General features: G+C 36.0%; 2 protein-coding genes across 3 annotated transcripts; one reads left to right on the top strand and one right to left on the bottom strand.

The window, feature by feature from the left end:
- Positions 1-472: 472 nt before the first annotated feature.
- Positions 473-4,017, bottom strand: LOC109038637 (eukaryotic translation initiation factor 3 subunit G). Of its 2 annotated transcripts, none has more exons than XM_019053756.2 (3): positions 3,861-4,017; positions 1,964-2,401; positions 473-951 (listed from the first exon to the last, which is right to left on the bottom strand). In XM_019053756.2, exons 2-3 carry the CDS (start codon positions 2,399-2,401, stop codon positions 553-555), a joined length of 837 nt encoding a protein of 278 aa, XP_018909301.1. In that variant the 5' UTR covers positions 3,861-4,017; the 3' UTR covers positions 473-552. The 2 variants fall into 2 exon arrangements, with proteins under 2 accessions (XP_018909301.1, XP_018909302.1); XM_019053757.2 differs by lacking the exon at positions 3,861-4,017 and adding an exon at positions 3,626-3,758.
- A 298-nt stretch (positions 4,018-4,315) lies between these two features.
- LOC109038635 (GON-4-like protein) lies at positions 4,316-22,095 on the top strand. The gene is made up of 14 exons (XM_072302017.1): positions 4,316-4,847; positions 5,962-6,094; positions 8,302-8,417; positions 9,242-9,395; positions 10,372-10,518; positions 12,107-12,272; positions 13,717-13,794; positions 14,318-14,463; positions 15,621-16,217; positions 16,846-16,985; positions 17,612-17,644; positions 18,142-18,315; positions 19,592-19,781; positions 20,705-22,095. Exons 1-14 carry the CDS (start codon positions 4,651-4,653, stop codon positions 20,861-20,863), a joined length of 2,430 nt encoding a protein of 809 aa, XP_072158118.1. The 5' UTR covers positions 4,316-4,650; the 3' UTR covers positions 20,864-22,095.
- The last annotated feature ends 1,811 nt before the right edge of the window (positions 22,096-23,906 follow it).

Genomic DNA, 23,906 nt, shown 5'->3' with positions numbered 1-23,906 from the left:
TACTGAAACCTTGCAAAGAATTAAATTAACTATGGTAGTTTTCGTATTGAATTTATTGTTTATTGGGAGTAAAGATAAAATTTGTATAGATGATCCGTTTATATTTGGAGGGTAAAAAAAGTTGCAAAATCTTAGCGACGTTGGAATGCTCGTGGTTCATTTTTGCAAAATGCAATCCCATTAGAGATTCACATTGGAATTTTTTCTGAAAACCCTCCAAATTTGTACTCATTTTTTGGATGTAATAATGAGATGGATTAAAACTGAATCAGCTTGACTTCATTCACACTGCCTAGGTCCCTCTCCTGGATTATTTTGTTTAATCACGAACTAAACGAGAAAATGAAATAAAACAAGATGGGCGAAATTGACCCATTCTAAACAAATTAGATCCTTGAGACTGGCCTGTAATACATTTCTGATTTTGGCCTTGGAGGCAGTGAATGAATGATGGAAGAATCAACAAAAAATATTCAGTAAAATAAGTTTATGCAAAAGAAGCCTAACTTACAAAGATAATAAAAATGTATAATTACAAATAAAAAACAACAATTAATTCTGTCCTTGTGGTTTTGACCAGTCGGCACTTAAGATCAAATGATCGTATCCATAACCGTTGAGTTTTGCTATCGCCCTTTCTCCATCCTCCTTGTTCTTGAAATGCACGTACGCAAATCCTTTGCACAAGTTGGTAATCTTGTCTCTGGCCAAGAACAGCTTGCTTGTCTGTCCGAATGGTTTCACCAGTTGCTCAAGATCTTGTTCCTCTGTGCTTTCTGACAAGTTAGAAATACGAATGGCAGTGCCGTCCAAACCAGGACGCTGCATGGTTGCTCCTCCTTCCTTTTTGAGTGCGCCTTCTCGAAGGCTAGGTGGAATGTATTTCCCTGCTGCTGGTTTGGTTTTGTCATCCAAGCCAGGGACAATTTTCTTCTCTTCTTGTCGGTTGACCTGGAAAAATTAAAAAAAAAAAGTCAATTTATTCTATTAGACACAAGGGAAAGTTTTCCGTCAAAATGTTAGAATTTAAATCAGCACTCCATCTCGTCAATACTTGGTCAACTTAAAATATTTCCACTGGACTAAAGCTTTTAAAGCGGACTAAAGGCCCTTTTTCCGTGAGCAGTCACATTGGCTCAGTAAGTGCAGTACATTTTTTTTTGTCATTCGGAGGAGTACTGAATGAAATAAAATAAGGAACCCAATAATCAGCCGCTTTCTTTGTGATTGCTTAAAAATGGAAGAATTGCTGATTGATATGATGCGTAGAGTATCTGATAGCCTATGGAAGTGTGGAATGTAAGAATGTTGCTATTCAAATGGCAAGCCCCTCTAAAAACGGAGAAAATGAAAAATTTCATTTCAATGAACTCATTAATCTTGAAGGCTCTTACTTACCGACCTTACTCAAAATTCACAGACAGCTAGATCAGTCACAGGGTGTCCTATCAATTTTCAGTAAGCTATCTGAACAGTTCCATTAAAAAGACCCTTACTGATCGCAATCTGAATTTTTAGAGCTACAGAAACAGGCTCTTGCATGTGTGTCAGTTATACGGGTCATGCAATCCATTGGACTGAGACATCTGTGGCAATGATGCTTTGACTTCAAACTTACTAAGTTCTGCTAAAATCTTTCGTTTTCGACAAGAGCAATATAGTTAGAGTAAATCAGTAAAAATATTTCGAAACAAGTAGTACCCATAGCTTACTGACAAAGATGCATTTCAAAAATTCTGGATTAATTTTAAACCTTTGTAATTTGCGATGTTTGAAAGATTGCTTGCTACACCGCTAAGTATAGAAAATTTCACACAGATTTTTCTATAGCTACCTAGCTTTAATATAGTCCACCTGTGCTCCCGAAGAGGGTTCTATCCAAACAAGATTGCAGATCCGAGAGCATTACAGGTTTGACAATGTTAGAGCATAAAATAAGAGGGGAAAATTCAAAATTACTTACCAGAGCAGATCCTTTGTACGGACATTTCAGGGTCCAATGGTCTCCATTACAGTTCCTACATTTCACAACACCTCCTGCATTCTTCAGTTTCTCCAGAGTATCATCATCTGGTTTGTCGATTTCCTCTTTGTTTGTGATGAACTGCATGTGAACATCTTCACCAATTAGTGTTGTTGCTGGGTTTGGACCGGGCTTGTCATTTGTCGATTTCCCAAATTTCTTCAACGTTTTACGAACAGCAATACTCTTTGGTACCTTACGGTTTTCAATTTTGTATGTTCGGACCACTTTGAGTAGCTTATCATCCTTGTATTGATATTCTGTGACTATTTTCAACCCATTTTCTATCACTTCTGTTGGAGGTGGGATGGATTTCTTCTCTTCAATATCATCAACTTCATCCGCCCAGCTTGTTATGTTTCCATCTGCGACTGGCATCTGAAAATTAAATGCAAAACGCATAAAAGGATGGATTGAAACAATTTTGATGGCTGAAAAATCTGCATCAAATGAGGCAAAAGATTCCAAAACATGTAAAAAAAACAGCCTCCGGACAGAGTTGCAAGAATTACTTAATCCAAAAATATTCCTTGAGTTTTTTTTCACCAAAAATTATTCTAAAAGCTTTTGAAATTAAGGCATTGGGTGCAGAACGGGCAAATCTCAGTTGCAATGTTTCAGGATCTCCGCTGTTAATTTATATTTTAGGGTGGAAACTATTGGGCGAATTTACGGAAATTGTATGTTTTCAGAATTGAAAAATCACAAGGAATATTCAGTAAAAGTTTCAACGGATCACATACTTTTGCTTGGATCATAGTAGATGAAGTGTTAGCAAAGATTTTAACACATCACTATCAAGAAATGCCTTTTCTGCGCCCAACGATTGAAGGGTTCAATCATGTTTTACTTAGATTTGTAATTATTTGGATTAAAAGTTTAATAAAAACCCGGTTCTGATACCACCTCCAGCTTTCCATCGAATGGCAGCACCAATTGGATGGAAGGTTGGAATGAAATCTTCCGACCGACTGTAGCTGCGTTGTCGAAGTAAAATGTTGGGGACTGCTGGGCAACGGAATTACCCGATTCCAAACGCTCGGCGTTGTTCGACTCCGCTGGGATTGCCCAATGTCCTATACTGTTTACCAAACAGAAGTCAACAAGTCATCGGTCTCAGGGGGTAGTTGAGAGCGTTGAGCTAACCTAAATGATATTGTGCACGCACTGTCACACTCACAACACAACAGTTTTTAGGCAACAGAGACGACCGACAAAGTGTTTCCCAACAGGTAAGTCAACGGTCACGTGATATCCGTTAGCATTGAGCAGCCCAACGCAAACGGAAAGTTTACTTCGACATCGCACCTATCATCGAATCCACGTAATCCGTATCCACGCAAGTCGGAAGCTGATAGAGATACCCGAGTGCCTATGTCCAGTGTTATGGCAATTATACACATCAAAGATACTTTAAACAAATTTTTTTGCTTTCAACTTTCTACGCTTTATAAATGAATAGAAGGGCGAAAAAAAAACGCTGGGCATATGCCGCATATGGCAATAAGTGGTCGCACTTGCTGACGTGCGCAGAAGAGAAATTAGAGAGAAAAGTTTGAGACCGCAGAATAGCACAGCTTGATAAGACTTCAGTATTTTTACCTTGATTAAGAAAGGATACGATTCACTTAAAAACGTTATATTACATACAAAAATGCGTTAAAGATTGAAAGAAAAGTGAGAGCTGAAAAGTTGGATAGGATTTGTAGGTTATGTCATGTCGTGTCTGGCAATTGGGCAATTCTAGCATGAATTTGGTAAGTTGCCGGGTACAAATGTGCAAGTCACAGAGAGAGAAGAAAGGAGCTTGAATAGATGATCTGGGAGCATCACCTACCGTAGGATATGATGAATTTTGTGGAATTCAAAGAAAAAAACTACAATTTTTTGACACGCCGAGACTGATAGGGACTTTTGCAAATTCTCTGTTAAACACTAGTCCAGCAAGCTGGCAGCAGCTGTAAACAAAAAAATACCCTAAAAATTTGCTAAATTCTGTCCAATTTTTCCAGCTGAAATTAGGTAAATTTGGTAAATTGCGCTATACAGCTAGTTAATTATTTCCTTGATTTTTCAAAACAAAAGTTGTAATAATGAATCTTCAACGTACTTACGATAAAAAAATTATGAAGCCCCTCTCTTGGGCAATGAAATTTTTGAGAAATGTACAATTGGTATACATGTTTACTTTTCTCTACATTTCTCTCCAATTTCATTGGCCAAGGGGCATTCGGTTTTCTCTTTTTGTTTCTCTTTATTTTGTTCCTGTTCAGCTCTCTGATTTTACCCCTTTCCTACACCCGCCGACGGCCGAATTGTTTTGTTATTCAACGCATTTGCAATATCACTTATCAGTCTTATCATATTTTCCAATTTTGTCGGATAGCTGTGATTTGTTTTTGTTTCTATCTAGACCCATTGCTACAGCACAATCATTGGTGAATTTTCTTAACTTCTCTACTTATTTCACTTTGGCATTATTCTCTTTCTGAACTCGTTCCAAAACCATAAACTTTGTGTTTGCATCTTTCAATGACTGTTCGCATGACTCGTGATGTCTGTGCTCCCAAAGTTTGTGATATCCCAAGAACACTAGTTGATCTGCAATTACAGCAAGGTGTTGAAGAATGGAAGAGAACAAAAATCCCTCCAAATCTGTGTGGAAGTTCCACAGTGAGGATCAGAGGAAACGATCCCATTCAAGCACCGATCAGAAGCTCTCATTTCGCCTGGAGCTTTGCAGTGATGATGAAAAACCTGAAGAGAAGTCAGCTGAAGTTGAAGATGTCTCAAGCAGTGAAAGCTCATCAACACCCAAGAAAAAGTGAGAGTACATCTAGTTTTTTATTCTGATTTTCAAAGTATCAAAATTTCGCTAATCTTTTCGGAGTCCAAAAGAAGTAATAATCTGCCTTTGGTTTTATATGAAATCATCTCATTACCGAACATCAAGTAAATCTCTGACGGTGATTTTCCTCTGGGGCCCATCATGCCAGATTCCGTGGTATGCGCCACGGTATTAACCAGGTTGTAAAGCCAGGCAAACTCTGGTTTTAAATCTATTCGAGATGATAGCTTCTGCGTTCAAATCTTACGAATCATGTTGCATTGAAAAAATTATGATGTGTGAGGAACTAAATGCAGGATTTGGTCACATGCACAAATATTCCATTCAGCAACCAATGATCTGGATGAATGCTCACTTGATTGAGGTCCCGAACTCTCGGACCTCATAAACGTATTCCCTGAACTGTTGTTTACGTAGCTTTGAAGAACAAATGGGGAAGGGAGAATCAAAGCTAGGGATCGACGAATATCGAATTCAAATGCGAATATTTGAAACTTTTTGAATGCAATTATTGCGAATATTTGAATATTTTCGATTATTGCTTCGATTTTTTATTTTTTATGAACCGTGAGAGATAAAATGACACTTTTGAATGCGATTATTTGAATATTCGAATGCGATTATTTGAATATTCGAATGCGATTATTCGAATATTCGAATGCGATTTTTCGAATTATTTGAATTTGCAATTTCGAATACTTCGGAAGCGAATATTTGAATGTGATGCGATTATCTCAGTGCCGATAATTCGAATATCGAATATTCAAATATCTAAATATTCGACCATCCCTAATCAAAGCTCAGATTTCAAAAATTTAGGAATCCAGACAATTTCTGGAAGAATTAATTTTTCAAGTGTGTCTGTGAGCCTGCTTAGACTTGTCTTGGAAGCAGTTTTATGATCAGCAGGATTGATCTTTTCCTTTTGCCTTTTACGCTGCACCCCATTGTTTTTCTTGTTATCCTTTCCTTTCCCTCTCTCTTTTGAATCAAAACTGGTTTCATAATAAGAAGTTTCCCAGAAATTTTTGCGCCTTACTCCACATTGTGCCCTCAAAAATTAATCTTCACCCTTCGTTCTCTACTCCAGAAAAACACAGGAAGTTGATAAAGAGCTCATGCCGCAAGTCCTCAATGAAATGGAAGAGGAGATAGAGCGACAATTGGATTCAAAAGCTGAGAAAACAAATCTAACAGTAACCAATGTGAAAAACATATTAAAGGTACTCATTTTCATGCATTTTACTGCAGCACAAGGTCAACAAAGTAGACCTAGCAGGGTGTCTACAAGTCCAGAATTACCGGAAATAGTATCGATTTTTTAAGGGGGGTCCGGAAGTACTGAAAATGTGCGGAAATTCCGCAAAAGGTCCGGAATTTTTTCATTTTTTGGTCATTTTTGTCTCAATTTGAGCGAGAAATTCAAATTTTTGAAATTTTTCGAATTTCGTCAGATTGAGGTACTGAAAAAGTACTGAATTTTTCTATTGAGGAGGTACTGAATTTTTTGGGAATGTTCTGGAAAAGCACTGTAAAAGTACTGATTTTTGGCCTGCCTGTTTTAGTTGACACCCTGCCCAGGGGTCATTGTCAAAGAATTTTGTAGATCAATCATTTAGGCCAAAATTTTGCATCCGGCCTAATTTTTACCCGTGCAAGGAATTCAATGTGCCACTTAAATTATTTTTTCATGAAATAAGATAAAAGGGGGAAAAAATATTAAAAATGTGTCATCCCAAGGGGATTACCAAGGTAACTCTTATTTTAACATATTTTTCCGGAGCAGCTAAGTCTGTTTAAAGGTGCTGGTAAGCTTGTATTTATTAAATACCTGCAAGATATGATGTGGTCAGGGCGTCTTTTTATTGTGCCTCAATTCCTCAGCTTCATTGATAAAACAATGTCAGCACAAATTTGTCAATATGGAATGGCACACATATTTTGGAAGTTCATCAATAAATAGAGCTTTTCCATGTCAGAAGGATTTGCAATTTAACTGCTGTTTCCTGTATAAAATTTTGCAAAAAGTACAATGGTGCCCCTGGTTTTCCTTGAAATGAACTCCTAAGCTCAAAAAACTTGGCAAAGTTGAAGTTGTAATGGAGGAGATCCCTGGCATAGTGAGAGATTCCACCTCCATATCCAGTCAATCTCTCCATGCACAGATAGGAATGGAAGATATTGGGCTGGGTTTCTGCTTATTGGGGGATTTTCAGGGATGGAAAGGTAATTTTTTAGTCAGCAGTCACAGCAACCTGCTGATGTATTCTCTCCCTATTTTTGCTTGGGAAGTTTGACCTATTCCTACTAAGCATTCCTGGCTACGTGAGAAATTGTGTGAGAATGAGTTAGGAAATGCTGCGGAAGGAAACGGCCAAGCCATGAGTAGTATGCGAAAGTGTGAATTTTCGGTTTTCAACAGTACTTACAGTTTCACTCATTGAACTCTGTAATATGAGACTTCATAATCTATAGGATTGAAATATAACATTTTTGGGTAGAAACAGAAATATTTAAGAAAAGCTGTAATTACAGCTGGAAACTGCTCTGTTTTATTTTTTCCTCCTCGATTTCCAGAGGCAGTACATTTATCAGCTAAAATGTTAATTATAGAATGAATCTTTTCTCATAAGTTAAACTTAAGCTTTTTAAAGATGTAATTTCATCTAAAAGTATTTTTGTACAAATTGTTTTAATGTACAAATAAAAAACAAAAAGCTGGAAACTGAAGTCCCCCTAACTCCTTGCTTATGTACATGTTTGGCGGATTGCATCTGTCATCACCCTTAATCCCCATCTTGGCATACATTAAATGATTTTTCCCTTCATTTAAAATGTGATGCTGTCACACAAATTGGTTTCATTCGATCAAACGAGCCTAAATATTTACCTGAAAATTCCATGCCTGGGTCAAATTCTCTTTCGCGAGTAAAAAATCATTTTCAAGTCCTTCCTTTACAATCCTGTGTGTTCTCCGCAGCTTTGACCATATAACCCCAAGCAGTGGCTCTGTATTGTCAATTGGTTTTGGCTTGACTGGACATACTTAGATGTGGACTCCTTCATAAGAAGGGAAATTCCCTCCTTTGCAGCCTCAACCTCAAGAGCTTTTTTTGAGCTCACAAGTTTTTTTTTTTTTTTTTTAGAAAAAACCAGTAGTATCATCGTGTTCATTGCAAAATTTTACAGAGAAATAAATACTGAGGGGACAGCCAATACTATTGTCATTTCAAACCTCCAAAGGCTACGATTTGATTTCTAGGAACATGTACTCATGAATAAACATGTACCTACTTTTGCATGTGCATGTGCATGAACATTTCCTTTAACATCTTAGGCCTCTCGAAAAAATGCTGTTTCTTTTAAATTCATCACTCAATTTTATCACTCAACTTTCTGGAATATTTGATTTTTTCCTCTCCTTTTGCAGAGTGTGATCACTAATGAAGATGTGATGGCCATGGTACGGCAGTCATTGCACAATGAACAAGAAGGACTAGATGTTAAGTGTATCTACGAACCCAAACTGACCAGAGCCAAAGCCAAGTAAGTAAATTTTGCTCCAACAATAGGTCGTCACCTTCCAGGTAAAGTATCACAAGCGCCATGCGACGTTTGAAAATGTCCCATGTCATTTTATTTCTTCACAGAGAAAGTTTTGGTTGAATCTGTTTGAAAATTTCACGGAATTTTATCGGCAGCACAAAGAAAATTCAATGAAATTTTCAGACAGCTCCCTTGAATAATTTCTCTGTAAAAAAATAAAATGGCGGAGGAAATTTTTAAACATCGCATGGCGCTTGTGATACTTTGCTCGGAAGGTGACGAGGTGTCTTTCATCAGGGACGCAAAAAATTCCACAACGGCTATCATTTCTCATGTTCTGACGTTTTTGCTGTACTGCTCAATTTCCGATTTGCTTCATGGGAAAATATCTGGTTTCAAGGCAAAATGCCTGATTCCATGGAAAAAATACCCGCTATGTTCCTTTTAAGTCAAAAAGAAAAAGAAAAAAAAATTACCACATGTTTGCCACAATCTGCATTTTTGCATCTTTTTTAGAGATTTTCTAGTTTCAACCCAACAATCTCCTGTTGATAAGTTTGGGAAGGTTTCCAGCATTCTAGAAAACGTTGGGAATCAGGGAATTTTGCGAATAGCATGTTGACTCAGCAGCTTATCTGAAAGATAAAATCTTAGTGGAAGTTGTATTTAAAAGTCGGGGAAATTCAGAAAATTGTGAAATTATAGAAATCTTCTGTGGTCAAACATACGAGTGTACCAAAATGGAGAAACAGTAAAGGCTGTAACCTATGAACCTATTTTAACTTCTAGGTGTGACTTACTATGTATTTATTTTTTTATTTCAGAGAGTTGCTGAAACTGCAGCCGTTGCCTGTCAATTTATGGCCGATAACGTCTGTGGCACAGTCTCCCTCAAAATCAGAATGTCATGTTCTCATTCAGCAAGAGTTACCTGAGGACTCCTCGGATGAGGAGTACAACCCAAATGAAGATGATCAGGTAATGTGATAAAGATGTAACCAGCTTTCTACCCTCATACGATGAAAGGAAAATTATTACTCAAATCCCTCTGACTCCCTGAATTTTTATTTTTTGTCACAGTTTGTTCTACCAGCCTATTGGGCCCATGATTAATGCAGATTTCAAAAGATGATTGCCCCTAAATGAGCAAGTTCTATCCAAATTTTGAAAATGTGACCCAAGGCTCTTTATATTAGGTGTTCAAGTTGTGAATTCTCCAAACTAAACAGTTTAAATTTTCATTTTTTTATCACAGTTCCTTCTAAAGATTCACTGGGCAGATTCTTTTGATTTTTGCGGCTAATGATAGGAGGTAGTTTGTAAATAAGCTTACTCTATTCAGATAAATTAACTAATCAAGGTGTTAAGCACCCTCTGGAGGTTGGGCCACGTAGCAGCCAGGGGGGTACCCCCTAGTATGAACTATCGAATACTATTTATTTATATTATCAATGGGCAGAGCCCGATAACAAATAAATCAGACAGAAGAATAACAAGAAGGCAGCAGAGGGTTAAATAAAATTAAAACAAGCAACAAAAAACTAAGATTAGGTGACTAAATTATGAAAAGATAAAATATGGTAATAGAGAAAACATTAGAACAGACTGAAATTATCTTTAATAGTTCGCTTAAATTGAGAAAAAGAAACATTGAAAATATCAGTCTGGGAAGGCAGAGAATTACCCAGACCGGATAGACGGCGTACAACTGACTTATGATAATAGTTTCTATGCAACTATTAATAATTTATAATGAATAAGTGCTTCAGATTTGCTTTTCAATGATCAATAATTAATTTGTATTCAGGTGGTGCAGTACATTGTCTTAGTGTGTTACAATACATGAAGGGAGATGTATAGATACAGTACTTTTTGACTATCTGAGGTTTCTTACTTATGCAAGATTTATTCCATCGCAAGCTTAGAACTTCAATTTTTTCTTTTCATTCTTCAGAGTGATGACGATGATGAGAAGAATGCCTCATCTGTGGCGAGTGATGTTGATTCCTCTCCTGCTACACCAGTCTCATCGTGCGCAAGCACCTCTATGGATGACAGTCCAACAGTATGGACACAAGATGGCATGTTCAAGATACCACTGGTAAATTTATGACATTCTTGTCCTTATGTGATGCATTCATTTTTTCGATCTCAGGCAACCAAAGGCAAGACTAGTAATTGAATTTGTTATTTAGCATTTGTGCCAAGTGCAATGAGTTAAATTTTCAGCGTTCAACACTTCCCCAGACTGTAAATTATTTTGTTGAAAATACCTTAAGGGTCAGCCGTAAAGTAAGCATCCTGTTTTGTCTCTACTGAACAGAAAATGATTACTTTAATCGGTAGTAATTACTTGTCGAGCGAAACTCCAGCTGTAAAATTACTCCAAGTTCTTGAAAATCAGTCTAGAGGTTTGCAAGGAAATTCAATTTTACCGAGGCAACCTATTATGAAGAAGTGCCTGCCTCAGGGTACACCAGCCATTGCACTGAAATTTCCATTTTTTCTTTTCACAAGTGAAGAGTGCTGAAAGCAATAAGTTCCAAAATGCCAATTGATTCTTGGGTCTGGCATTTTTGCCTCATGTGTGTGTTTCTGATTTGTCTCACTAAAAATGTCTAACTTCATGGCCAAATCCATTGATTTCACAGCAAGTTTTGCAATTTGCCTCCTTTTTCCAATGAAATGCAGAGCAAATTGTAAATAAATCTTTTGTGAAAATTTCCTCCTGACCTAAGATTTGCCTCTCATTTGCTGCGATCCTCAGATCGCAAGAATGGGCATTTTCTTGCACCCCTGTTTTGGTCATCCAATTAGTGAGAAAACGAAGTCGCTGCAAAGATCTTCATCTGCAGTTTTTGTTCACCTTTGAGCACCTTTACCTCAGCTGAGCACCTAGTACTTTTAATGCAAGAATCTTCCCTTTACATATTATATTTTGATTAATATTATAAATTCACATAGTTATTTATTTTCTTTTGATTCTTGTAAGACTGTGAACATATTTTAACTGGTAGAGAGGAACTTTTTTTCAGCACATGCAATAAGAAGTCTCGTCTAAGGAGGAACTTTTGCTGCTGATACAGATGCTTTCAAAAAATCTGATTTCTTTGTTGACCGGTTGATTAAAAATATTGAACCAATGCACCTCATTTAGTGTGGAAATTAAAATGAATTCGTACTGTTATGAGGACCCTCCGCTTTTAAGGAATAAATTCATAGACTTTGGTGTGATTTGCTAATGCACTGGGAGATGTACATGCAACAACGAGAGGTTGTCTGAATGGCAACGCCTGGGAGAGTTCAACTAGACTGTTGTCTTTTAAACTTGGCATACAGATTTGGGTGACTACAGATTCATATTAGAAAAATAAGATTAAAAGGAAAGGGAATTTAAAAAGAAACAAAAATAATAGATTTTTCTCATTTCAAAACTGCGCACTACATCATTTAAGATCTATCAGGTCAACCAAGAAATTCACTTCTTGCCTGTCATGCAGTGGTGACTCAAGGATGTTGTGTCGGGCAGTTTTGAAATCATCTTGTAGAAACTTCTTTTAAGGCTGCAATTTTATGACATTTATTTTTGCATACCCGTGTAAATAACGATTAAATTTCTGTTACTCCTCAACATTTAGTCGTCTCCTATCGTGAAGTATCGTTTATAATGGATAATTTTTTTTTACTAGGAAAACATCGGCCAAAGAACAAGATCAAAATTGTGTCTTAGTGACACTCCTCTTGAAGCAATAGAACAAGCATTCATACCGCCAGATATAACGACGGACATGTATGATTGGGCCTGTGATAATGAGGATTGGAAAGACTTTCTTCAAGAATTTGCGAAGCCTTTGGGTGAGAATCCACCGTAATAGTCAGTTGTACTTACCGTAAAATCTTTATTGGTTGAATCACACTTAACAGGAAAAAATAAGTTTTGAAACACACAGTGTTCACATATTGTAGTAATAATTGTTGTTAATACAAATTCAGTGGCTTAATAATCCTCCTTATCGATGCATACCATGATTGCCTGGCGTCATTACCACCAACCAATCATAGCTGCCTGCAGCCACAACCCACGCCTACATTAAATGCCTGATTTGATTTCATCATCCATGCTATTCAAAGATTGATAAGTCTGTCGATTTTGGGTATGGTACTTCACACATGGACAGATCATTTCAATTTTTGTTGAAAACAACACTCAACCACATGAACACGATTTTGCAACATGCTCACTCAACCCATTATACTTTTATTTCCTTTTCCTCTGTTATTTTACCGAGAAGTTCACGGAGAAAGAGGCTTTTTAGTCAAGAGCAATTATGAATGTTCTTTGCGTTTTGTAGAAAGAAACTGTTGGAGGGCAGAGTTCATTAGGCAAATATTGAAATAATTGACCTTTAGACCAAGTACAAATTTATGCATTTTAATATATGTTTCCTCTTCACAATTTCTTTCAAAACGTGATAGTGCAACAAAAATTAGTGAAATTAACTGCTGAGATGTAAACTTTTTTATTTAGCACTGGTTGCGAAAAATTTGAATTACCGGTCGCAAGAATAACCGAAATCTACATGAATCAAATTGAGCACTACAATGGTTTTGGCAGGCTCTTTTTTTGAGCAGTGTTTTTTTTCCTGTGTTTTTCAAAGTGCAAGAATGTGTAGCAGTTAAGCTGAAGGGAAGAGCTTAAGGGTGCCACTTTTGTAAAATGCAAACACCGTCACGATCACATTCAGTGCGCAATTCAACTTGTGTAGATTATTGTTTTTCTCATGAGCGGGAAGTTTAAATCTATGCATCAAAAAACGTTGAAATCTTGGTTAAGAGTTACTTTCAATAATTTTCGTTGCCCAAATCATGATCTACGTGACATTTTCATGAGAAAACAGGTATCATAATTCTTTAATTAGCACCTTGTCTGGTGGTCCATTCTTTATGAACTGTTGAGGTTTCAAGGGTGGGTTTTCTTAGTGCATCAAAAGAATCCGTAGAAAGGTAACCTTTCAGGATAAAATGGTTTTTTTTTTTTTTTTGCACTGTGTTGGAACTGTAAACTTCAAACCACTGTAACTTCCGTATAATTTTATAACTGTGGGCTTTTTTTTTGTACTAAGCGTTTTATAGAAAATTCCCTTAGGAAGTGGTACCAACATCTCAGTCCAACATGTTTTATCACCAGGTTTATTTTCCTGTGGGTGGTTTAAAATGAAAGAGCTTCACTATTTCAATCCTGTGAACAAGGTTTTATCCGTAAATCAGTTTCACATGTTGTTTTCTCGTTTTTTTTCAGACTCAGAACCAGCTATTGTTGATGATCCAGAAGAAGACCCTGAATACAATGTTTTAGCAGATGAGGAGGAGGAAGTAGGTATGGAATCTGTCGAATTTCACTCACTTACCAATTTCTCCAATGAATTCAGATGGACAATTTAAAGTAGTTGAACGGACAGTATGCTATGAAGAGACAGCTTTCCCATTTGTTTAGGTCGTAATTAAATTTTTTCGACTACCCTTCTTTTTTTTGCCTATGATATACTTTTTACGCAAACTCAATTCCCCCCCCCCCTACCCATGTGACAAAAAAAACTATACTAATGATCATAATAAATAGAGCTTAGAAGGTTTTGCTGCTGTTTTGTTGTGATTTTCTTCTACGTGGCCTTTCCTCAGCCTTAACATGATGAAATACCTTAAGTAACCTGCTTAAGTGTCTCGTAAATCCTCATATCTCTTAAAAATCTTCAATTATAAGATTTTTTTTTCACATTTGGGCAAGAGACAGGCTTAGTGGTGGCTGCGGAGGAAATTTGATGAAAAAAATTCATCTTCAATGTAATGAAATCAATGGTAGTTAGCCAGAGTTTTTATGATAAAAATGTATTTTATTTCAGTTGATAAAGAAGAACTGCGGATGGACAGAGCAGTCAAAGTCTCCCGGAAGGAGTTGAATGAGTTAATGGCAGAATTATTTGATTTCACCGAAAATGTCATGCATCATGCTAGTGATGATGAAGATTCAAAATCGGATAGACCAGAGGTTTGTTTTCTCCTCATTTCGATGTTTGTTTGTTGAAATATGTTCAACCTTGCAAAAGGGTGTATTCCTGAATTGTCGAATTTACCTTTCAATAGTTTTTTTCTCTTTTTTTTTGTCTATTCTTTTTTCATTTTTTCTTTTTTTCGCTTTTTTCTTTTTTTCGTTTTGTGTTTTTTTCTTTTTTTCTTTTTCATTTTTTTATACGTTTTTTTTCTCTTTTTTCTTTTTTTCTTTCTCTCGTTTTTTTTCTTTCTTTTCATTTTTTCTTCATTCTCGTTTTTCTCTTGTTTATCTTCTTTTTCCCTTTCTCTTTTGTTGCTACGTCAACAAGGATGACCTGTAACATGCTTGTGTACGCTGCTATGTTCTCGAAACGGCTCCTGAACACTCGAAGAAACCTTCCCAATTTGAAAGAGGAGAAAAAAGGTTTAAAGATTTATTGTTTTCCATCACTTCAAATTTTGAAATTTTGAAGTCTATTTGAATAAAGTGGACTATTAAGCTCTTTCTAGATAGAGTAACATTTGCATAACTTTGCAAAACTATAAAAAACTAAAAAGTCATCCAAAACTGGTTCAGTGGAAGTGGTCTGTTGAACGAGTGAGTTCATCAGGATACAGCTCAAAAAACCTTGTTAGTGAGGGAGAAAATTTTTTTACAGGACTGAGGTGAAATAATGTATTAACTTAATAATAGCTTAATAGCTTAATAATAATGTATTAACTTTCTGTAGTGATGTGGTAAATGCATGCAACATGTTTTAAAGAATCGATACTTTTGTTAATTTTAGAATGTCCAAACATTGAATGTTGAATGCTCCAAAACCTGAAATTTTGACTGATAACATATCAACGGTGTAACTCCCAAATCATGTATCTTGGTTTGCAATGTTTCAGGGTTCCTGTCCTGTCAAACTTTATTTTATGAAAGGAAAACTTCTTAATGTTGATTCTTAAACATCTGTAAAAACTTCAAGGAATGGTGTTGATTCGTTCTCCTTTTAAGAAATATAGTGGGAGTGGAGAATTTAAAACACCGCGAACAAGACTTGAGGTTTTGAAATTTCACCGTTGATGTTTTGCTATCCTGTATCCAGGTGCAACTGAAAAAACCCAATTTGTAGTGAATTTGGTTTTTGTTTTCTCTTTTTTCCACAGGCTGGCAAAAAAGCGGTTTCAACTGAATCTAGTGGAGACAGTGTTCAAGTAAATTCTACTGGTGCTGACCAGCAGCCAACTTTCTACAACCAGTCTAGTCATCCTACTTATCCCGTACCAACCATTGTTCCTAATAGTGTATGTTCTCTTCCTCCCAACGTGCAATTTCCTAGCACCGCTCAGCAATTATCTCACTGTAACCAGAAAGAGAATTGGAGTTCCGGACCAACTCAGGGAACCACATCCTCGAATCGAGTTCCATGCACACCAAATAGCAAGACAGCCGCTCGAAATGCCTTCAGCCCACTAGATCTAAACGAACCATACAATGCAAGTGGAATGTTCCAATCTTCAGGATTCAGAACACCAGTCAAAGATCCCGGTCCAGAAATTGAGGAGGCAGTCCAGAGTTTTGAAGGGGCTGAACAAAGCCGGAGATCAGCAGCGCCAGTCGAGGTTAAAGTTGTGGCCGTGGAGCAACTTCTCTTACTTCAGCAGCAGATGAGGCAGCATGTGCAGCTCACGACGCAACACTTCTTGCAATGTTACCAACACCCCGAACTGAGCAAATATGCTGATCAGTGTAGGAATATTCTCGTGAGTATATTACTTGCATCTGCATTTGCTAAAGCCCAGCCAAAGACATAGCCTATTTATGACACCACAACTGTCTACCTTTAGCTTATTTGATTTCAAACACATTTTGCTCCTCCTAGAAGTATTTTTAAAATTTTCAATTGCTTTTTGGTTGTTGATGAAATTTTATTGGTAGATGAACCGTCAGATAGAATGCAGATTTGTCATGCTGCTGACCCATTTTTTGTAGGATACTGTGATTACTTTAAAATTTAAAAATCAGTTCATGAATGATAAATCAGCAGCTTCTGTATCGGTCTAGTCAAATGGTTGTATTTTTATTCACAAGTTCTCAATTATTTTTCCTACAGTCTTTTGTTTTTTGATAATTTTTACATCCATCAACCAATTGAAACTTTTTCGATCCGCTTGGACATGCATCATAAGATCTGTAGAATGACTTTCCTTATCTCTTTCTGTGCTAAACGAGGACAATATTTCTGGGATTTCAATTGCCTTTGCAATAACTCAAAGTTGTTAATCATTTCATAACTTGAAATTGTTTTTGGAAATTAAGGGTTTGAAGTCGCACTTTTCCACCACTTCCATCACTGAATGCATAGTTTTCAGATGAGTGTCTCGTTTTCAGTTAAATCTAGAAAATCAAGCCAAAGAAAAGGGACATGATGATGCAGTATTTAAAGCATCAAATTTGAAAAGTGCAATTCAAGTAGTTAAAGCATGGGAGTCTCTGTTTGCAGTGCCAGAAGTAGCAACAAGTATCAAAGGGTAAGTATTTTTTACCATCTAATTCACACAGCTAACAATTCAGCTTTTAATTAAGTTCTTTTTATTAATTAAGCACCCGGTAATGCACATACTAACGGTAGTATGAAAAGATTTCAGCAAAAACTAATTTCAGTAATTGTTACTTACTTTTGTTGATTATTGTGTCGAAATAATAGCTAACCAAGGAAAATTTGACTTTAACTTTTAATTTTTGTTCAAAATCATTTAAAAAACCATTCCATAGGCACTATTTTTTAGTATATTTTATGTAGCTCTCAAATTTTTTAAACTATATTCAGCAATGACGAATTATTACTGTACTCTGTGAGAGTACTATGAATCTCATTTCTTCTTTCAGACTTAAATTAAAAAGCAATTGATTATGCAACCTTAGCACAGCTAATCCACTGGAGCTATTTAATTTTTATCATCGAGCAGAATTTATCAAAGGTATTTTCCCCAAACTATGTTTTTTTATATGTACAGTTGAAAACTAAGATTTGCCTAATTCAATACTCTGGAGAATCTTTAATATGCATCCAAAATTTTTGCTGTTAATTTCAATTAGATTTACTTATACATCCTGAACTCACACAGCATCATGTATTTTTCGTTTTTTGTTTCAGATTCATGGAAAAAATGTACCACAAACACGCTTCGTAAGTACCCTCCATCAGGTTGTCATTCGTTTTATTTAATTAAGATTCAACTTGCTTCAAGCATAGGCAGATTAAATCACTGTCAAGTGGTATAAATAATTAATATGCAGTGAAAATTTCTCTGAGATTCAAAAAGTATCGAAAATAAGCACATATTGTGGGTTTCATCTCAACTTTTATCATGTAAGCGAGGAAACCAAAATTGAAGTGTCAGTCAAAGGTATTTTTCTCATCTGTTAAAGCTTGCAGTAAAATGATGGAGTCTACAAGAGTGTAACTTTAAATGAAAATTCGCCAATTAAGGGTGGGCTGTCAGTTTTAAGAATCATAAAAAATGCTCTCGTGGTGGCCTCCTGAAGCTGCCTTTCACCTAGAGAACTGAAGGCACTTTCCTCCTTGATCGTTTGGAAAAGCATTTTGCACTATTAAAATTGATACTTTATTGTAGAAACAGAAGGAAGACGGATTGCTTAAGTCCAAAAGTGTCTTTGTTTCAGAAATAAGAAATTACGCCATGACCAAGCGCCCGAAGATCTCCTGTTTCCTCCTCCGTTTCTGGAGCTCGTTGCAGCGAGCAGAGCGTTCCCATATCCTCGACTTCTCCCGCCAGTGCCCTTCTTTAAAAGAGGGAGCAGGCCTGTCAGGAAAAAATTCTATGACTCTGAAGTGAGGTACGCAAGTTTATTTCTATTCCTAGTCTAAATACGAGGGTGGAATTGTAATTCCATCGCGTCACGTACAATGAACCACTCAAATTCAATTTGTTCAATGTTTTCTAAGTCGATATCCGAATCGATAATCTTATCGATTTTTCTCAGTTGATAATCTTCAATGAAGGAAGGAAGTGTTGCCATCTCTTAAGAATCTTCACTGACCACTAGACAAGGTCTGAAGTCAAGCATCACAAGATGTGTATCATCATCAGAAATACTGTGCACCAGTGATCTCAAGCGTACGGATATATCCGAGCCGTTCGGTTTTTTTGTATCCTGGCGCGGACATATGCGGCCAAGAAAGTTATGCAAAAATGCTTCCCTATCTTGAAATATCCGTATGCCTGACAACACAGAATGACAAAGTAGCCAATAGCAGTACGGAAAAAGGCAGAGCGTACGGATCTTGCACACAGAGCACGCGGGAACACTGCTGTGCACCCAATACCAAGAAATTTGGTGCTGGCTTTTTGATATTTTTTTATATGACATTCCTCTTGCGTTTAAAATTGTACTACTTGTGTGCCAATCTGCAGAAAAAGGGGGCTAAATAGTAAATTTTCTGATATTTTTACATGCAATATCTAGTTACAATGTTGCAACACGTATGGGTGATCAAAGAGCGCTCTTGTTTCTTCACAGGTTGGGGAGATAAGACAGACGACAAGAATCTATTTTCTCCAAATGATTAGTGCAGCATCGTCCACACAGACATAGTCAAAGTCCCGTATCTCCATTAAAAACTCAAGGCTAAAAATTCACTCTGAGCCCTGCTTTCTTCGAGATTAACTCTCAGAAAGTTTGATTTAAAAGCTCATTGTGCGCAGGAAGTTGTAAGGAGCATCATATAAAATAATATCATTGAGAAGGTTCAGAACTTCTTGATATTGTGTGAGTAGTTCTTTGACATGAAGACCAAATTATGTCTAAGTCAAATTGGGCACTGAGCCAACTTCAGTGTGCTCCATAATGAAATATCATTGGTGGGCTTTCGTCTTTTGGCAGGAGAATGCCAAACTCATTGTGCATGAAATCGCACATACTTCCTTTCTCTTGAAATTTTAACGTTGTTCCATTGTGAAGGTAAATTCAATCTCAGATCGAAGTCTCCCGAAGTTTAATTAAGTGGAATTCTTACCTTATCCACCAATTCATTGCTGTCCTTGTTATTCAAGGTAAGATCTCAACATTTCCAGCTTATTCATTTTAACATTTGAATGTCTTTGTCTTGCAGGCTCATAATTTATGGTTTGGATACATACACAGAAGTCGTGAGAAATACTGAGTCTAAATTCTCAGTGAAAGAAAGAGAATGGGATGTGTGTCCTTTAATCATCGAAAATTTGGTACCTTCTGCAGATTTTACGTCCATCAAAAATCTGATCATGAAAAAACGCTATAATCGAATTAATAATCCAATCAAGGTAGGTGCCATTTCTGGGTCAGCAAATGCACGAATCAAAAAAATTTCCTTAACAAAACTGAAGGGGTGCAACCTCAAAAACTTATTTGCAATTTCCACCAAGCCTCTGGCTTCAAACAACAACCTACAGTCAACATGTATTTTGATAAAGATAAGTCACCGGTTCTCCTGGTTCATAACTCCTTTAATTGACGGCTATCATGTGACCTGAGACACAGTTTCTCCAATAAAAACAAACCACAGAAGTGTTTCTAATATTCAAACTTAATTTGCATGCATAGAGTGAAAAGACAATGTCAGATAATGGTCTTTGTTGTGTTCGTTTTCAATCGAAAAACTTGGCCACAAGACTCCATTTTCAGTTTTCCGTAGCATTAATCTTTTCATACTATATTATATTTTTCAAAGCGAACTGCTCAAGAACGCACAAACTTTTCATGCCGAGCCTTCTCGATGTGCTCATTGTATTTTTAAGTCTTTTGCCCCAAGAAACAACTCTTCTTTTTGCTCTAGCAAATTTTCACAACAGATCAATTAATGATATCTAAAGATGATCTTTTTTAAGCAGTTTTTAGTCTGTAAATTAATCTCTAAACTATGAAATTTACAAACAGATGGTTCCGAAAGATGGTGGGTCAAGTTGGCGATCTCTCGGAATCAAATATGGCTCCAAGTGATTGAATGAACAGAAACTGCGTCAACAGCTCCCACACGCTTAAATCGTTTTCCTGTCTCAGCACTTTCTTTTAAAGACAAATCAAGAGGAACTTTTTTTACCAAGTAACCTTGAAGTCATCATCTAAAAAATACATTCTTTAACGTCACTGTAGTTTTCAATGGATTCAGAAAGAATTCGCATCTGGCAGAACATGATTAGGCTCTATTTTTATAAGTGCCTCAATCTTCTGACTTTCTGGTTTTCAGGAATATTATGATCATAAGAAGCTGCCTCATATTGTCCATTATGTGATACCAATCAAGGAAGGCATAACCCTTCTTGAGCAGCCTTTGAATCTGTTACCGAATTTATGGAAAAACTTCGTCCGGCTGAAAAGGAGAAAGGCATCCCAAGAATCCCCTTGAGAATGTCATAAGTTCTTCAACTGCTAATTTTTGGTTGCTGCGCAGTATTACAACTGTGTGTCACTAGCAAGTTTTATAATCATTCAAAGAATGAATCAAACCAACTTTGTTCCGTTTTTAAAATTTTATTCTTGGATTTTTTCAATGTCAGTTAAGTATTTTTATTACCTTTGACCTCTACTCAGTGTTCACCAAAGCAGAATGGTTCTTTTAAATAGTGCTAAGAAGTTTTTTCAAGGTTTTGAATGTTCAAATATCCAATACTTGTCTCTTTTCCAATTTAAAAATGAATCATTCGTCATTGATTCAGTTTCAGCTTTCAAATTTAAAGGACCGAAGTGTCCTTCCACCACAGTCTTTTGTGGCGGCAAGCCACTCGCTCCGTCAATCATAAATGTAATGAATGCATACTTGGTGAAAAATTCGCTCCCAAATTCCAATTTTCAAGCATACAAAAATCAATTTTGAACTTTCTCTCCGCCACAAGAATCCATGTAATTTCGAAACTTCAAAATCACATTTCTCAAAATAGCAAAAACTGCACTTATGCGCCTTGTCCTCCAAGCCTCTCATTTCATGTTTCGCGTTGAACTATACAGACATACTGAAAATCCTCCACTTCAATTTATTATCAAGAAATTAGCGTTTTACTTGTTCAGTAATTTCAATTTATACTCATCCGAAACTCAAAGTCTATTTTAATAAGATCAAATACTCAAATCATTTTTGCTTGCTTTGCAATGGGATAATTTCTTTTGAGTTATAAATTGCTCTCAACAAGTTGAGAATCACCGTGTTTCAAATATGTAAGGAAATTTATGTGAAAAAATTTTTAAATTGACTGTTAGTTAAGTTGTTTTAATCGCTGGTTTGACCTATGTTGGACTTAGATTTTTTGCAGATGGACAGTTCGGTTTTTGGTAATTCTAATGTAAATCATAGATGACGAATTCTCACTCGGATGTATTTAAAATATTTAAGTCCATCTGAATTGGGAGTTCTGGAAAAAGGTGGAAGATTTTCTTTTATAAAGAAATAAAAAAATTTAACCATGATATGATTATACTTGCTCACATTTTCGTTAATACTAAGCGTGTTTTTAAGACTGAACTCTTGTGAGAAAAGAAAATATTTTTCCTGATCACTGTCCATTATTTTCTTATATTACTTATTATATTGTTACTTAAATGTTGTATTTCTATTAAAGATTTTTAATTTTTTCCAGCTGATAATTGCAAGTTCTATTCCGTCCCATTTATTGAACTCACTTCAATATTGAATCGCAACTCAATGATAATGACAAAGAAGAATTTTATTTTAACTAAATTAGATCATCATTCAGCACCAGCTGAAGAACAAAATTTCAAAAACTTAAATTGAGGCCACAAGGCCCCTGACCCCATAATAAGCCTGTGGGAGAGGAAAGGGGGGCACTAAGGTTAGGCCAGTCTGTAGGTCAAGAAAATAGGGACATTTGCTCCATTTTGCTCTCCAACCAACGGTTTAGAAGATAATGGCAATTTTAAGTTGCAAAATAGATTTATTTTCATGGCATATAAAAAATCGAGTGGGGACTTTTTTTAAAGAAAGTGCTTACCACAATTTGTTCAATTCTTCATTTAGTTGAACTTTGGTGGAGATAAAAAAATCAGTTAAAGTTCAACTAAAAACTTGAGGTCCTGATGGAATAAAATTCCACTGATTATATGGGAGAAAGAAACCTGAGAAAAGTGAAGAAATTCAGAACGGCAGTTACAAAAATTTTAATAATTTATTAAAAAAGTTGAAAAATGAAAACATTAATAAAATTCAAATTATGAATTAACTTCGTCTAAGTTACACAATTATGTCATAGAAACTGAGTGTGTCGCAAAAATTTGGAAGAGCCAAAAGAAGAATTGTATCTTTCCAAAAATTGTTCTGTCTGCTGGCTGATCAGCACATTTATGAGCTTCCGGCATTAAAAATTTAACTTCAGGAAAGACAACATTTGTTGTAGATGAATCATCCTTTAAGCTGACTTTTTAAATTGATTCGACAGAACAATAAACAAATGAGGCAAAGGGAAAATAGAGCCATGTAAGTGGTGGAGGCAGGTGGTAGCAATGGTCAATACAGATAAGTAAAAGATTAACTAACAGCAACCCAGGAGAGACCATTTAGTTAATCATTTCCTTCATAAGAACCCTTCATAAGAACCGCCTGCTACCAAAGGGATCGCTTGATTTTCTCTTTATCAATTTTAATACTTAGCCTGAAGATTTCACAATTAAATGACCCCTGTCGTGAGAATCGGGTCCCTGAATGAAAACAATCAATGAAATTACTTCTACGTATTAAACTTATTAGAAAGCAAGAAAGTAAAGCAAAATTAAATGAATGGCATTTTTTAGGTTGTTCTTAATTGAAATTGAGACACATGCCAGCAACCGTTTTGAATTTTGAAAGGAGATATGAAACTAGGGTTGCTCTTCTATCTTTGCTGTGATATACTTTCTAAAGCAGGAAGTTTCAAAATGCACTTATTCCTCGCACACGATGTGGAGTCAAAAAGGAGTTATGAACTACTTCCATGTGGTCTTCTTGATTTGTGAGCTGTTTTTTGTGAAAGACCACTCTTTTTTTTTTTAACCCAGCAAAAGTTTGCGACCAACTCATTGTATTAGGCTAGAAATTTAGGGATACTTTTCAGAAAAATAAGGTATGAGTGGTAGTGATGAATCCTGAGGGCTAAGTATGTGGTAATTTCAAAAAATCTGAATTTAGATAAACATGTAAACCAACAATTAGATTTTGGCAAGAACGAACACTTTTAGATCTAATGAGTATACTTTCAATTGTCTAATATCCTAAGTTCTACTTACATTGAGAAATGCAAAAATCACAGAGAAAAAAATTACTCTTAACACCGGGTAAATCAAAGAAGAATAACACATAATTCATATACCTCTACAATGGTTAATTAATTTTCGTCCAAAAATAATCACAATTTTGAGCAAAAAAGGATATCCTTTTTTTCCTTATTAGTCATAGGATATTTGGA

This window comes from Bemisia tabaci, chromosome 6 (genome assembly GCF_918797505.1).
Source record: "Bemisia tabaci chromosome 6, PGI_BMITA_v3".
NCBI classification, from domain to species: domain Eukaryota; kingdom Metazoa; phylum Arthropoda; class Insecta; order Hemiptera; family Aleyrodidae; genus Bemisia; species Bemisia tabaci.
The sequence above is the reverse complement of the archived record's forward strand: the minus strand, read 5'-3'. Positions and strand labels throughout refer to the sequence as shown.

Excerpts from the sequence above, each read along its gene's own strand:
- LOC109038637 (XM_019053756.2), bottom strand. The coding sequence starts at position 2,401 with ATGCCAGTCGCAGATGGAAACATAACAAGCTGGGCGGATGAAGTTGAT. Across the intron at positions 952-1,963 it reads CGTACAAAGGATCTGCTCTG|GTCAACCGACAAGAAGAGAA; the intron begins GTAAGTAATTTT and ends TAATTTTTCCAG.
- LOC109038635 (XM_072302017.1), top strand. The coding sequence starts at position 4,651 with ATGGAAGAGAACAAAAATCCCTCCAAATCTGTGTGGAAGTTCCACAGT. Across the intron at positions 9,396-10,371 it reads ACCCAAATGAAGATGATCAG|AGTGATGACGATGATGAGAA; the intron begins GTAATGTGATAA and ends TTCATTCTTCAG. Across the intron at positions 16,218-16,845 it reads ATCAGTGTAGGAATATTCTC|TTAAATCTAGAAAATCAAGC; the intron begins GTGAGTATATTA and ends TCTCGTTTTCAG.